The 15505-nt window shown below is 41.3% G+C and overlaps 1 protein-coding gene across 2 annotated transcripts; it reads left to right on the top strand.

The window, feature by feature from the left end:
• Positions 1-292: 292 nt before the first annotated feature.
• SLC35G1 (solute carrier family 35 member G1) lies at positions 293-12197 on the top strand. Of its 2 annotated transcripts, none has more exons than XM_074544993.1 (3): positions 293-631; positions 4678-4858; positions 5356-12197. In XM_074544993.1, exons 1-3 carry the CDS (start codon positions 361-363, stop codon positions 6113-6115), a joined length of 1212 nt encoding a protein of 403 aa, XP_074401094.1. In that variant the 5' UTR covers positions 293-360; the 3' UTR covers positions 6116-12197. The 2 variants fall into 2 exon arrangements, with proteins under 2 accessions (XP_074401094.1, XP_074401095.1); XM_074544994.1 differs by lacking the exon at positions 293-631 and adding an exon at positions 686-1060 and having other exon boundaries at positions 5356-12196.
• Positions 12198-15505: the final 3308 nt, after the last annotated feature.

Raw genomic sequence — 15505 nt, 5'->3', positions numbered from 1 at the left:
CACTAACAATCCTGACTGAACTGCCCACCAGGTTCGCATCTCCATTTTCACCCGGAGCAGGCAGCAGCTCTGGCAGGGAGCGATGCGCTGTCCCTGCTCACCCACACAGCAGCACTGACGGGGGCACCGGGGCCATCCCGGCTCTTCACGGGGCGCGGAGCGGGTCCAGGGAGGTCCCAGGGTGACAGCCGGGCCAGGCGAGGCTGCGGCGGCTGCACTGTCTCGGGGCAGTATGTGGGTGCAGTATCTCGGGGCAGTATGTGGGTGCAGTGTCCGGGCGATGGGCCCGGCCAGGCTGAGCTGAGCTGAGGGGTCAATGCCGCGGGCACACACAGCGCTGCTTTCACTTTGGGCGCGCAAATGACGCAACGACGCCCCCAAAATAACTTCGCGTCACCTTTCCCCAGTGTTTTATCTCTTCTGCTCGCAAACAGCCGCGGCCTGCGCGGCCCCCTCCGCTCTCCGGCGGGGTCAGAGCTCCCCCTCCCGAGGCACCACGGCCTCGCTGCTCCCCGGCACCGCTCCCGCTGCCCCCGCCGGGTGTCTCTCCGGTGGACGCCAGGAAGGAAGCGGCGGGGCGCTGCCTCCTGTCCCGGCAGGGGCGCTCCACCGCCGCCCGGCTCGCAGGCAGGTACCGGCCGCGGGAGGGCCGGGCCGCCCGGGCGGTTCCAGGCGGGGCCTGGCGGGGGGTGGCGGAGCCGGGACCCGGTGCAGCCTCCCCCGCGGGTGCTCGGCGCTGCGGGCGGGCGGGGGCAAGGCGGCGGGCGGCGCTGGGCGGCCGCACCGCATGCGCAGGAGGGCAGGTGTCGCCGGCAAGCCGAGGAGCCGCCGGGAGCATCGCGGCAGCTCCGCGTCCTCATGGTGCTGTATCAGGGCGGAGAGGGCGACGCTGCTCCGGCAGCGAGCGGGCAGGAGCCGGAGGTGCCGCCGGGCCGGGAGGACGGGCCGGGTGCGGTGCAGCCATGCCCGGCGCCCGGCGTCGAGGCGGCGGGTGCCGAGGAGCGCCGCGCTTGTAGCTGCTGCTCGGGCATGTCCTGGCCGTTCTGCTGCGAGGCACCTGGTGAGGAGAGAGAGTCGGGCAGGGGGGCAGCGTCGTCCCGGCAGGGCTGCCCGCTCTCGGGGTGACATTGCCGGGCCACGGGGGATGAAGAGGCGGCCCGAGGGCATCGGGCCGTCCGCACGTGGCGGCGGAGCGGGGAGCGGCCTCGGGCGGCTGCAGAGGGCGCCCGGCATCGGTGCCCGCCCCGCCGGCGGCAGGAGCCGCCTCGCCGCTTCCGAGCCGTCCCCGGCGGCGGCAGCTCGCACCTGGTGCCCGCGGGTCACCTGCGAGGGGGTTCGGCCTCGCCCTCGTCCTCCCGTCCTTTTGAGCGGACAGGCCGGCTCGGTGAGGGAATCAGCGGGCCGGCAGCACGTCCTGCTCCGTGCCCCTGTGCCTGTGTGCCGGGCGCGGCTCGGCCGGGTGCCCGGTGCCCCCCGCCCCGGGAGCGGGCACAGCGCCGGCACCGCTCACCCCCAGGGCCGGGCGGCTCTGTCGCCTTTGTGAGAGCCTCGGGAGCGGTTATTCCTCGGGAAAACAGTACTTCCTGTTTTTAAAGTTTTAAAGACTTGACAGGTTTGGATAAATAGAGGTGCCTTCTGCCTGTGTGAACTTCTGACACTATAAATGCATTTGAGAGCGCGCTTTAGTTGGTCCATGTACTTGGGACTGTGACTTCCTGATAAAGCCACAAACGTGTTGGGAAATATGTAACATGTAGGTTTAAAGTGGAGTTGTCTTAAAACATGAATGCCACCTTAAAATAATTTCTGAAGTTATCTGGAGTACTTTTTTAAAAACAATTTCACTGAAAATGTGTTTGTCATTAAAATGACTGTAATTGACTTTCCAGCAGAAAATAGATTTGTTGGTGAGCTGTGGAGAGGCCAGAGTCCTTCATCAGTAAAATTCACATTAGTGTCACTTACAAAGCAAAGTTTGGGGGAGAAAACCCAGTGTTTGAAATCCTGAGAAACTTTGATTAATTAACCAGAAAGAGTACTTCGGTTTTGGGTTGTCTGCCTCAAAATTGTTGACTGAGGTGATGACTGAAGACTATGAATCACCCCTAGATCTTGTCTGCATGACCATGATTAGTTCCAATGCAGGCTGTTGTGCTCCTGGCGCTTAACACAAGTCAAAGAGAGCTCTTCTGCTTTTTATGACTTGAGGAATCTTCTGCCTTTCCTGAAGGTCTAAGACAATCATTTTCTCACTGACTATCTTTCCCAAAGCCAGTACTCTTCTGCCTCTCCTGCTATTCTTGAGATTCTTGTATGTGAGAAGATTTTTTTTCATTGCATGCATTTTGCAAGTGTAAAACTGTTTGCAACAAAGTACAGCATTAAAAACTCAATTAGAATTTACAACTAAAACAGGTCACAGTGGGAGGCATTTACCTATGACTTAAAACAGAAGTGGAAGATTGTTTGAAAGTATTATGTGTGGAGATGGCCAGGAAATAAAACTGGAAAACTAAATCTGTAGCCAGTCAAAAAAAGAGGACTTGGGTACTGCTTGAAATCTTTTGATTTTCAAGCTGCTACATTCTTTGAAACAAGCATGAGTGCTTGACTGTTTTGATGGTGTTAGGCTGGTATTTTGAGGCTTAATATTTTGTGGGGTGGGAATGTTATCTTAATGTAACTTCTCTCTAAAACTTACTTTGAAATAAGTACTCTTCAGAACTGCAATTCTTGTTTTTGGTGGAAGAACTTAGACCATTTTATTTTTAAAAGGAAACAAAACACTTTCCTATTGCGCTAAGTACATACTTTGGCAATTCAAGATGTTGATGGTTTAAATTCTAGTATTACAAGATTCTAAAGATTCTGGTTTTCATAGGCTTGGTCTATTGGGTAGCTTACAGAAATTAGTTCCTTCTGATTTTTGTTTGTTCCTTACAATCCAAAGTTTAGTTCTGGATATAAGATCCTTTCAGTATATTTTGCTTTAATTTGATTGGTTTTCCATTTCAGCGCTTCCTTTATTTAGGTTGGCTTCATTCTGTAATAATCAGAGAAGCTATCATGCCTGAGATAAAAGTTAATAGTTCTGTTTGTGCTGTGTTCATCCATAAGCCAGCCTGGGTTTGGATTTCCCATTTCAGTTATAAGCCAGTCTGATTCCTCTTGTTTCAATATTAGTGACTGTTAATTTTGAAGTTCTGTTATGTGACTGTGTGGATTAAGGCATTACGTAGTTCATGGACACTTTTTAAACACTTTGTTTCATAGCTGGTAGGTGTCCTGGTCCAGTGTTGGTTTGTGGTAGTTTTTATAGTCAGTTTTATGTAAGAGGCTGTTGCTAAACAGAAATATTTCAAGTGGAAGCTGTAACTCTCAGCTGCAATGTGGCAGGATTCCTTGAGAAGTAAACCTTTTGCCTACTTCAGGTTGTGGTTGCTGTTGTAAAGCCTGGGTCCCTAGGACTCCTGCCTGCAGTCTTCCCTTCTAGGCAGTAAGTAAGATGCACTTTCTCAGCCTTGAGTGCTGATCTCAAGGAAGATCAAAATGGTTTGTGACAAGTTTTGTTAATTTAAAAAAAAAAACCTCTCAAAACCATACTTAGTTGCTAAGCAACTCGCAGCAGTACCCAGCTGATGGTGTTTTGGAGGATCCATAAGGCTCACAGGCTGCCACACTAATGTGAGATGAGACACCCTTTTATCAAAGCACTGCCTCTGGGACATGGAGTTCTTGCTCCTATCTTTAGAGGGAGTTGCAGAAGAAAAGGTAGCTCCCAGTGTTTTATGCAGGTAGAGAAAAAAGAAAGAGATAGTGAGGTGACATCCCACTCAAATTTTTCGATGGGCTCTGTTTTCCTTGGTGTTCACCTCTAGGTTCAGTGGAAATACTGTTCCTTTTATGCAACAAAGCAGTAACAAAAAAGGCTGATTTCTTTGGAGATTGCTGCTGCTGACTTCAACACAGTTCACTGTCTCACAGTTCTCCCTCTCCTTGTTTCCCTTTTTTTTTTTTTATTTCAATTAGTGTGGAGAAAATGAGTGGAATGAGGAAGAGTATGTTGTGGAAGAGAGCCTGAGGCAGTGAGGAAACTTGAATAGAAACATGAGACTTGGGAAACTTTCAGGAAGGGGAAGTCTGATAAATAAGCATAAACTAAGGTCTTCATGGAATTATGATAAATACCAGGCCTTTGATGTTCTAACATTAGTTACTTAAATTTATTCTGCTTAAAAATCTGTATTTGATGCCTATTTGAAGAAAATATTTGGATTCTTACAGCGAGATAAAAATGTTATCGGTCTTGGTCAAATTTAGGGTGATTTAGTTGCAAAATAAACATGAGGTATAATAAAAATTAACTTCTGTACAGAGATTTTATATTGTGTATTTGTGAGAAAGGAAATGAACTTTTGCTTAGGAACCTTAGTTAACTAAGCAGCTGATTCCCAAGATAATAGTTTCAGAGTCTGATCATGGACTGTTTCGTAGTCAGTTACATTTGTTGGTTCCTGGGCAGAATTGTGACTAGTCCCTATATAAATCACCCGTACTAGTTGATATCTACAAGAAGTTAAGTCTGCTATCTTGTGTAGAACTGCAGTGTTATGTATCTCTGTACACTGCAGTGTACAGCTGTCTGATCCTTATTAACTGCAGTTTTATCTGTTGCAGGGGCAAAGAAGAAAGCTGCGTGCCCAGGACTTGGTCTGTTTTATACCATACTGTCTGCCTTCCTTTTCTCAGTGGCCTCTTTACTTCTTAAAAAAATAGAAGATGTACATTCAGTGGAAGTGAGTGCATTTCGATGTGTTTTCCAAATGGCATTTGTTCTTCCTGGTTTAATATACTACAAGTAAGTGTAAAAAATGTTTAAATTTCAAGTTATTTCTTAAAACTAGATCTAGAATTGTCACTCAAATATGATTTCAATGCAGTGGTATTTTAGTTTGGACGTCAGTGGCATAACTGCATTATTTTAGATTAGTTGGTTGTTTCTTAATATGATTCAGAAAACTGAAAATCCTTGACTCCCTGAATGGTTAGAGGCTTCTGCTAGGATTATTGTATCAAATGCTTTGATTTCCACAAAGGGGTGATCTTAAAAAAACCAGAAGATACTATTGGGTTATTTTGGAAGTGAAAAATTAATCACTTCCAAGAACAGGTTCTGAACTCTGAATGTGATTGGGGGTCATGATGGAAATAAGCTGGTCTGTGATCAGACAGTTAAGAATATTTGGGTATTAAACTCCTTTGTCTAGAAAGGTGTATACCATACTTAAATATGTTTGGATGTTAGTCATGAAATAAGCAAGGTAGTGACATTAATGTAACATTTCTGTTTTTCAGAACAGGGTTTTTGGGACCAAAAGGTAAAAGAATTTTTCTTTTCTTCCGAGGATTCCTTGGCTCTACTGCAATGGTTCTTCTCTACTACGCATTACAAGTCATGCCACTAGCTGATGCCACTGTTATAACTTTTACCTGTCCTGTTTTTACGTCATTGCTGGCATGGATCTTTCTCAAAGAGAAATACAGCCTTTGGGATGTTCTGTTCACTCTCTTTGCAGTCACTGGAGTGATTCTTATTGCCAGACCACCATTTCTGTTTGGCTCACGTGTTACAGGGATTGAAGGAAGTTACTCAGATCACCTTAAAGGAACTATAGCAGCGATTGCAAGCACGTTATCTGCAGCTTCAACTATTGTTATACTAAGGAAGGTGGGAAAGTCTGTGCATTATTTTTTGTCAATTTGGTATTATGCAGTCATTGGATTAATTGGATGTGTTATAGCATTGTTTGTTTTGAATGAATGGCGTTTACCACATTGTGGTAGAGATAGGGTTTTTCTAATATTAATAGGCTTCTTGGGGTTGGGGGGTCAGATATTTCTCACAAAAGCATTACAGATAGAGAAAGCTGGACCTGTGTCAATAATGAGAACAATGGATGTGGTGTTTGCTTTTATTTTACAAGTTCTTTTTCTCAATCATATACCAACTTGGTGGACTGTGGGTGGTGCCCTTTGTGTAGTAGCCAGTAGTTCCGGAACCGCCCTTCGTAAGTGGAGACACAGTGTGAAAAAAGCTAAAGAGAGGGAAATCTGACAATACAGACACCAATTCACTACAGAAACAAGCAATCTTGAAAGATATATAAATACAATATTTATTTTTATTTATTTATATATCCCATTTACCAAATTGTAGTACCAGATTATATCCAGTAAAATAAGTTGACTTTTTTTTTAACCAAAATCGAATGTTTTAGCAACTGATGAGGTATATACTTTCTTATATTTAGGCGTGCTAATATGGGCAGTAGAAAGATACTTCAAAGATGTTGCTTCCTTTCAGAAGTGTACAATATTTATTTTCCTAAAGTTCCTGACTCTCCACTTAGACTCTGTTTTTCAGAGCAGTGGAAATAAGTCTCCCAGACTTAATAATATTCTGTGCTTGATTACCACAGGGATTGCAGTACAAAAGTTGGAAGAGAATTAAGAGCTGATAATCCTTAAACAACCAGCTTTTATAGAATAGGTGAAACTTGTACTTCTATAAGCTTTCTAATTATTATTTTGCACAAAGAGATGCCAAATGTGGATTTAATTTGGATTCTAAAAAAACAAAAGCGATTTCATTTTTCCAAGTAACATAAAGAGAAAATTAACTTGGGAAAATTACCTATCAGCTTTGCTTTTTTAAAAAAAGTATTTTAAGTGTTTGCACTTACTTCACAGACATAGTGAAATAACCTAATCACCTATTTTTTTCACAAGTGATTTTCCCTGTAAACATGTCTTTGGTTGCTGCAGTCTCAGTGATGAGAGACAGCAGTTAATTCTATACCACACATAAATTAGCCCTTTCTTCTGGTAGGGACTGCTGCGCTGTAGCTGCACTTTTCTTTATTCTATGCAAAAGATTATATATTTTAGGTATTTAATATAGGTTATATTTAATGCTGCTTATGACTCTTTTCAGATCCTTCTATACAAAAGTTCTTTATGAGACCAAGTTTGAGTCTCCTTTGCCTTCATAAACTTAGAAGGATTGACATTAAAGCTTTTGCCTGTTTCCTAAGAATGTACAAGAGTGCAGTGTAATTGCAGTTTCACAGAAAATGCAGGTTGGCCAAGGTCATACAGAGATTCTACAGAAGAGATTTGAGGAAAGCTTGGTGGAAGGGTGACACTATGCATACAAATCACATTCAGGCATCCACACTGCATCAGACAGTCGTAGTGGGCAACTTCAGTCCCACTTCTCATGCTGGCCCTTTTGAGTCTGCATTTATCACTTGTCTTGCACATCTTCTCATTTTTGTAGGCTTTAGTTTGAATGCAACAAATACTAAAGAAAAATAGTTTTGTTACTGATCTTGGTGTCTTTCACATTTCAGGAGGACTAAGTGTTTAGTATTAGGAAGTGGAATTTTCCCAGGTTGAAACTTTTGGGTCTTGTCTCAGTAAAGTTTAAAGAGAATTTTTATTGGAATCTTTATTTGGTCCTTTGTATCTTGAGGAGGTTTTCAGTTACTTAGTCTAATGTTTTTCTAAAGAGAATGCTGTCTTCTATACATTTGATAGATGTTTTTTTCTAAATCACTAAATGTGGTGGACTTTTTTTTGATTTATAGATGTCTGGTCACATGTCTTTTCCTTTGCCAGTTAGCATTGCATCCTGTCAGGGCATATCCAGGGACTTCAATCCCAAAGGCATCGAATGCAAATAGTACTTTAGGGTCAAAGTATCATAATATACTGAGTCAGAAAGGGCCTGTCAGAATTATTGAGTCCAACTCCTGGCCCTGCACAGGACACCCAAAGGGTCACACCACGTGCCTGAGAGCATTGTCCAAATGTTCCTTGAATCAGATAGGCTTGGTGCTGTGACTGCTTCCCTGGGGACCTTGTTCCAGTCCCCAGATATCCTCTGGATGAAGAACCTCTTCCTAATATCCAGCTTAAACCTCCCCTGACTCAGCTTCAGGGCCTTTACTTGAGTTCTGTCACTGACTACAGGGAAAAGAGATCAGCACCTGCCCCTCCACTTCCCCTTATGAGGATGCTGAAGACCTCAGTGAGGTGTCCTCTCATTCTCTTCTTCTCCAGGGTGAACAGACCAAGTGACCTTAGCAACTCCTCATAAATCTTCCCCTGCAGACCCTTCACCATCTTCATGGCCCTACATTAAGCTCTCTAATAGCTTAATGTTGTTTTACCTTATGGCACCTAAAACTGCCCCCAGCACTCAGTGCAAGATGCAGTGCAGAGCAGAGTGGGACAGTCCCCTCCCTCACCCAGCTGTGCCCGGTGCCGTGCCCCGTGCTGTGCCCGGTGCCCCCCGGAACACGCTTGGCCCTCGCGGCTGCCAGGGCACTGCTGACTCTTACTCACTCACCTTGCCATCCGCCAGGCCTCCAAGATCCCTTTCTGTGGTGCTGCTCTCCAGCCTCTCATTCCCCAGTCTGTCTGTTGTCCACCCCAGGTGCAGAATCTGTCACTTGACCTTGTTAAACTTTGTATGTTTGGTGGTTGCCCAGCCCTCTAATTTATCAAGGTATCTGCAGGGCCTCCCTGCATTTGGGGGAGTCAACAGCCTCTCCCAGTTTAGTGTCATTGATATTCCCTGATATTCCTTGGAGTCCTGCATCCAAGTCATTAATGAAGATGTTGAAGAGAACTGGGCTGTGTCTGGAGCCCATTAGAGACTGGACCCCTGATGTCGCCCCATTCTCTGTAACTCTCTGTGCCTGACCCGTGAGCCAGTTGCTCACCCATTGTGTAACACAGTTATCCAGCTGTGTGCTGGACATTTTGTCCAGAAGGATGCTGTGACAGTATCAAAAGCCCTGCTGAAATCCAGAAAGATATGTGTACTGGCTTTCCTAGATTGACTAGGAGGTTTGACAATCAAGACTTGCATTCATGAAGCCGTGCTGGCTGGGACCAATGATTTTGTCCTCCAGGTGTTTTTCATTACCTCACAGAAAAACCTTTATCTACGTATCTGGATATGAGGAGCTGTCTTTGTCCAAGTTTCTGTAGGTAAAACCTGCACCCTGAATCTGAATGTTTTTATGGATATGAGGAGATTCCATTTGAGTAGTAGAACTGGTTCCTGCTTACAGCTGTCTGTTCTCTGCTTTTCCTGAGCACTGAAGCTCAGCTACTGCTGACAAGGTCAGGAAACTGCTTTATTATCTCTTAAAAGCCTCACATAATAATAAAATTCCAGTTTGGCACCCTTTTTGCTTAATACTTGAAACTGAACTGGGATTGTTTTTCTGCTGCTTAACCATCACTGCCATTGAGAGCAGCTTTCAGGGGAGGGAAAGAAAACAGACTGCATTTTTTACTGCTTCACTTCATGTGTAATATGCATGTGTTTGAATTGCCACTTATAAAGGTGTGGTTCCAAAGCTGTTCAGATTGATGAAAACTTGGATTGTCAGCTAGCCCTGCTCTCTCCTCTTGGCTCAATGCCTATGTGGTTATGTGATGAGCTACTCCTGGGAGCTGATCCAGTACATATCTTCTTAGTAAGGGTGTTGGAGAGGGCAAAACTGGAGTAGCCTAAACTTGATGACAGTATAAAAACTTCAGGAAGTAGAATTCAGTAGTAGTTTAAATTACATTATATGAATGCTGCTTTGTCAGTACAGAATAAAAATTATGTGGAAGCTTACATTAAAAAATATCTTTAATCCGTGTGATTTCAGTCAATCTTGTTTACACTTACTAGAGAAAACAGGTTACTGAAGAAAGGATTGTTTTCTTGTCCTTAACACATAAGTAAATGTAGAAAATATGCTACATGAGCAGAAGTCAACATCTAGGTATAGTGGTTTGTAGTTTTTGTCTCAAGTTCTAGCAGAAACTCCTTCAATCTATTTCTTGTGCCAAAACCCCCAGATGATTGGTTTTTTTCTTTGTTCAAACATACAGGGTTTCCTTATGGCTTCATCTGCTTATTTCCTCTTGCTGTTCTTAAACCTTGCTAAATATTTAAGTTGTTAAGATAATAATCTAAACCAGATCCTGTGTTGGCAGATGTATGTTTTGGAACATTGTTTGGATTTTGATCGATCTTTTAGGGAACTGTTTAACTGGAATGAGAATGAAGGACTTGACCAGGGCTTCTCTGTCCATAAAGCATGACAAGGTAGTTTCTGTAATTGGCTTTTCTAGATGATGTTGGGAATTAAAGACATTTAAGCTTTAAGTTCTTCAACCACCTCAATTTTAAAATTTTTCTTCCTCTCAAATATAGGCAGAAAGCCTAAATATTAGTTGCAAGCCTTAAAGATAATGAAACTACAGAAGTGTGGATACAATGAAATGCTGGGGTTTTTCAATTGAAAATATTTCTTAAAATTTCTGTTGGGATGGTAAAACTTTTCTTCAAAAAATAACAGTTTGAGAATCTGAAATGAAACTGGCTGAGTCTTGATTCTTTTAGATTTTGATCTTCTTTAGCTTTTTAATACAACAAGTTTCTCAGGGTCAAAAGTTATTTTTCTGAGCTTTGAGTCAGAAATATATTGATGTTCATTGTCTGTAGTGTCCTGCTGTGATCTTTACTTTATAAATATGCTATTCTAATAGCAACTCCTTCCTAGGTAATATGATGAAATATTGTTGGATTGCAATTGCTTTGTTATAATGTTAAGTTTCTCTTGAATTTCAACATATTCATTCAATGTTCTGATTTCAGTAGATTCTGAATAGAGGGAGTAATAATTAATTACTGGTTATTTTGCACAGAAACATAGGGATAAAAAGATTTAATTGTCACTGATGCATCATAAGTTTGGTTCATATGTTCTTTACTATGCAAGACACTGTAATTGCTGGTGGTGAGACTTTGTAGCCTTAATGCCTTAGGTACCTAACTCTTCTATAGAAAGCTGATGGCTTTGTACTGTCACTGTGCAGCAGCCAATTTCTTTCAGGTTCAGTTGGTTGTTCAAAGTATGCTCTAAAAGCCCTTTAAATAAGGGCTTTTAAATAAGTCTATGCCAATAATTTGACAAGCTCATTGTAGTAGACAAGAGTGATCTATATAATTAAAATGGATTTCTATCTAACACTAGGCATGAAATAACCTCAACTTAACAGCATTGCTGATATTACTAGTTAAATGTGTAATTTTTATTCTGAAAACAGATTCCCAATTCCAAAAAGTGGTCCAAGATGATGCTTCTCAGAATTAGTAATAACAAAATGGATTGCACTTCCCTTGATCATAATTTAAAAAATTAACAACTACTCCCATGGTATTTTCTCTTCCTTGAGCTTTTGTTTTAAGAGCTGTCTGATGGAGGGTTTATTTCTGGGGAGGCAGCCTCTTTTGAAGTTATTTCCTTGCTAACTAGCAGTAGTTACCCAGGAAGAGTTTGTTTTAGTTCTCTAACCTTGATTACCATGGCAGGCTCATCTGTGGCATCAGCCCCACCAGGGTAATAAAAACATTGTCCGTGTCCCTGCATGGATTCAGTGTTGGCAGTGCTGATCTCTGACTTCAGCAGGACACTGCAGCTACCAGCAGAATGTTTTTGGGGTCATAACTGCCTGTACATCCAAAGAAAAGTTTTGGCTTTATGTTCCTGCACTTGCAGGTGACTTCGGGGGGGGAACACACATAGAGTTCTATGGTGATAACTTCTGTATATCAGAATAAGTAATTTCCTATGTTATGTGAATTACTGTTTGACAAAAAGGGGGTAAAATACTCTCAGCATTAATGTAAGGATTTTTGCTATGTTCTATATATTGTCAAATATATGTTGAATTATATGTTTTGTAGAAGTTAATGGCTTTGTTATGTAGTAGTATATTTTTATAGACAATTCTTATATATTGAAATGTTAAGATTATTTTCATAAGAGATTTATATTCCTTATTGCTAATAAAATGATTCTGAAGAATTAATCTCTGGTTTTTCATTGATTAGTGGAATATAACTGAATGCATTAATTGTAAAACTTAATGAAATAACTGTTAATCAAACAGTCCCCAGTAAACATGAACATAGGCCTCAAATTCTGCTAATACTGTCATGCTGCATCACTTTTTATGCCTTGCAACAAGCTAGTGACAAAAGGAAGCTTCATCAACTTCCATCCATTAATTTCTTTACTGGAAACACTGTAGCATTGACAGATCAGTAAAGTTACATTTTCCTGTGTCGAACTGGCAGTCTGTTTCTGTGGATTTTTTTGTTCTGTTTTATTACTATACATCATGATTGGCATTCAACTTTTGTCCCACATGTCACAAGGTGATACTTAATTCACCCTTATGCTTCCCATTATCTAGTGTGTTAATAATTAATTTTTCACCAAAGAGGAAAAAAAAATCACATTTCTTAAGTATTACAGAAAGATTGCTAATTTTTATTGTCCTTACAGCAGTGCTGCTTCCTACAGTGTTGTCAGTTCTTGTAAGAGCAGAAGATATCAGAAATGAACTTGTCAAGCTTGCACTTAAGAGCTTTGAAAGGAGGTGAGAGATGTTTTTTTCTGGGTGTAACTTAGAGAGGGGAAAATAGAGGAGAGACTGTGAGTTCCATCGTGGGGAGTTACTGGCAGCATCCTCTTCACTTTGTATACTCAAAAATTAACTCATTGTAGGACAACTTGTCACTGTTTGTTTCACATGCTTTGAAGTAAAGGAAAAGCAAGGCACTTTGCAGAGATCTAACTCTGCCAGGCATAGGCAAGGGAAGATTATTTGTGAAAGAAACTTTGCCCCTTTTTCTTGGCAGTTCTGTGTGTTCTTTGGAATAGCTAATCTAAAAGAAATTTAAGCTTTGAGGGAAGGGGGAGGGAAAAGAGCTTTTTTGATGACTATTAAAATTTTTAATTTAGAAATTATTAGTGACATAGCCTAAGAGACAAAGGCTATTACTAGATGATAAAACTCTTGAAACAAAATTACACAATTATGCTGTTCACACACACATAAAAAAAAAAAAACCCAAAACCAGACAAAAAACCAACAAAAACCAACAAAACAAACAAACAAAAAAACCCTCAAGTAAAAGAGATCAAAGGATTTAAAATTAAAGAGTATTCCCATTACTGGAAAGCAAACTTCACTCAAATTGCAAAATATTTACATGCCCTGTACTTTATTGATTTGATACAGTGTTCTTACAGTCCTGAGCACAGGAAGTAGTGCATGAGATTAAATATGCAGATGAACTCTTCAAATACATTTCAGTTGATTGTTCTTCAATTGACTTTTATGGAACTCTATTTTCTGACCATACTGAATATTTCATACATTACCCTGTTCAAGAGCAGTGAGTTCCAGAAAGGATGAAAAACTGATTTGTCAGCTGAGTTTATACTCTGAGCAAAGGGAAAAAGATTTGAGTTCTTGCAATGCTGGAATGAAGTGTTTTTGGGGTTCCTATGAAAGAAGTGGAAAGAAAATTTGTGTTTCCTGGCTAGCAAAGTTCATTTTCCCTCTGTAGTGTGGCTGTTCTGTCGGCAGGTGGGGCTGTATTTCTTAATTTATTTCTTAGGGTGTAAGATTAAATCCTCTTAAAAATCCAAATCCACACATCTAGACATTAAAAGTTTTAGTACAATGATGTACTCAGTTTAAATATGAAATTTAAGTGGAATTCAAAAGGCTGTTGAAGCATTTTATTGACTACACAGAATACTGCTCAGCAGACCCTTGAATAATTTCTTTAACTCTTTTCTCTGATGTTTTAAACTGTATCCTGCACCTCCCCCAGAGTAAAAGATTCTAGATGGTGCTGGACGACTTTGGCAAGGCTCTGTCTAAAGTTCTAGGGAGCAAGGAGAGAGGGTCTGCTCCATTCATGTGAGCATCACTGGTTGTCAGGGGTCCTGTAGTGAGATTGGACTTCTTGCCAGTAATGATGGTACTGGATATGATGTAGTCTATATATGTAGCAGATGTCCTAAACATTCTTATTATTATTAAATAAAAAACAATTAAAAGGGAGGAATAGCAAGTACATTCTTACTGCTAAATTCTTTGTGGTGGCCTAGGATGAATTTAGGCTACTGGTTTTAAGGTTGCACAGAAACAGCACATATGCTGTCTGAGCAGTTGACCTTGGTGCTCTCTGTTTTTCTCCTGTTTGGCTGGGGAATTTAAAAAGTATTTCTGTTCCACTCTTAATTTTTATTTTGGGGTTGGGGTGAGACCCATGCATAGTTCTTGAGCAGGTTCTTGGTGCAGGTGCTGAGGCAGGGAGGCCTTTTACATCATCTAGCACCTCATCCCCAGGCCCTACTGCCAAATATTTCCAGTGCTTGGGTTTCTCAGTAACTGTTGTTCTGGTTTCCCAGTAACTGTTCTGGTGCACAGCACAGGGCTGTGGACAGGAGCAGGTGTGCTGGAAGAGCCTCTTGAGCAGAGCAGCTGATTAAATAAGGAAGTTGTGCGGCCTTTGGAGCATGGATGCACCATACTGTGCCTGAAGCCTGCTAGAGTTGGGAAAGCTGGTACCAACTTAAATTAAGGCAGAGAAATATTAGAAAGGGAGGAGGTGACATGGCTAAGCACTACAGTGAGCTAGAAAAAATACTTGTCAACATGTTTTCCATTAGAAGTTTGGCTGGAGTATATTTTGCTGGTGTTAACTGGCACTGTTAGGTGTTGTTCTACTTCATAGGAAGTACTGGACAGTTTTTGGGAAGCTGAGTAATGTTAAAGAAGAGAAAAACCTTTTTAATACTATTTGGAAAGGCTACGTGGCAAACCCATTTTATTTTATAAAAATACAGTGCACTGTGAATCAGATATTAATATTTACTTTCTTGTTTTCCCATTAGTACTTTATTACTTCAAGCAAATATTCCTTTATATTACCATAAAATTGTTCAGTCACTAAGAAGTTTTCATCAGGAAATGAAGGAAAAAGCTGTTTGCTTTTGAAAAGTAAACCTGATTTTTTTTTTCACTTTGCCAGAATTATTTCATGTCAATCCATGCCTTGTAAAAGATGTGTGTTGAATTTCTTCATTAAACATCATCTTTATGTAATATGAATAAGACCCTATGTTCTGCTATTTGTAGTAATGTATGTAGGGAGTCCATATGAAAACACTTAGCTGATGTTCTTTATTCTTGCCATGTGATATTTTTTCATTATTAAAAATGGAGAGTGATAATAAAATACTACAATCTGAAATCTCGCATGAGAGGACTGCAGGACAGCCTTTTCTTCCCCAGAAGCCTCGTTTGCTTATATGATTTATCTCCTTTTTCTGCTTTACCTGCCAGAACCATGTAACTGTGTTTCCTTTGCAATTTCTTACTTCTTAATTTGCACAAAAGGTGGCTAATTTGAATTTCTGATGTTACCAGCACAGTTATGTGGTTTTTTTAAGGAAGGAAGGAAGGCACAAAATACACACATACACATATATTAAGACAAGCTAGAAACTTTTTATAGACTACCCATATTTTTTGCATCAACAAGACTTGTAAATTTCAATTACAA

Source organism: Zonotrichia albicollis, chromosome 7 (assembly GCF_047830755.1).
Source record: "Zonotrichia albicollis isolate bZonAlb1 chromosome 7, bZonAlb1.hap1, whole genome shotgun sequence".
NCBI lineage: Eukaryota > Metazoa > Chordata > Aves > Passeriformes > Passerellidae > Zonotrichia > Zonotrichia albicollis.
Note: the sequence above shows the minus strand (reverse complement) of the source record. Positions and strands in the feature narration are given on the sequence as shown.

Coding starts and splice junctions, on each gene's coding strand:
- SLC35G1 (XM_074544993.1), top strand. CDS start 361: ATGACGCAACGACGCCCCCAAAATAACTTCGCGTCACCTTTCCCCAGT. Junction 632..4,677: donor GCCGCCCGGCTCGCAGGCAG/GTACCGGCCGCG, acceptor TATCTGTTGCAG/GGGCAAAGAAGAAAGCTGCG. Junction 4,859..5,355: donor CCTGGTTTAATATACTACAA/GTAAGTGTAAAA, acceptor TCTGTTTTTCAG/AACAGGGTTTTTGGGACCAA.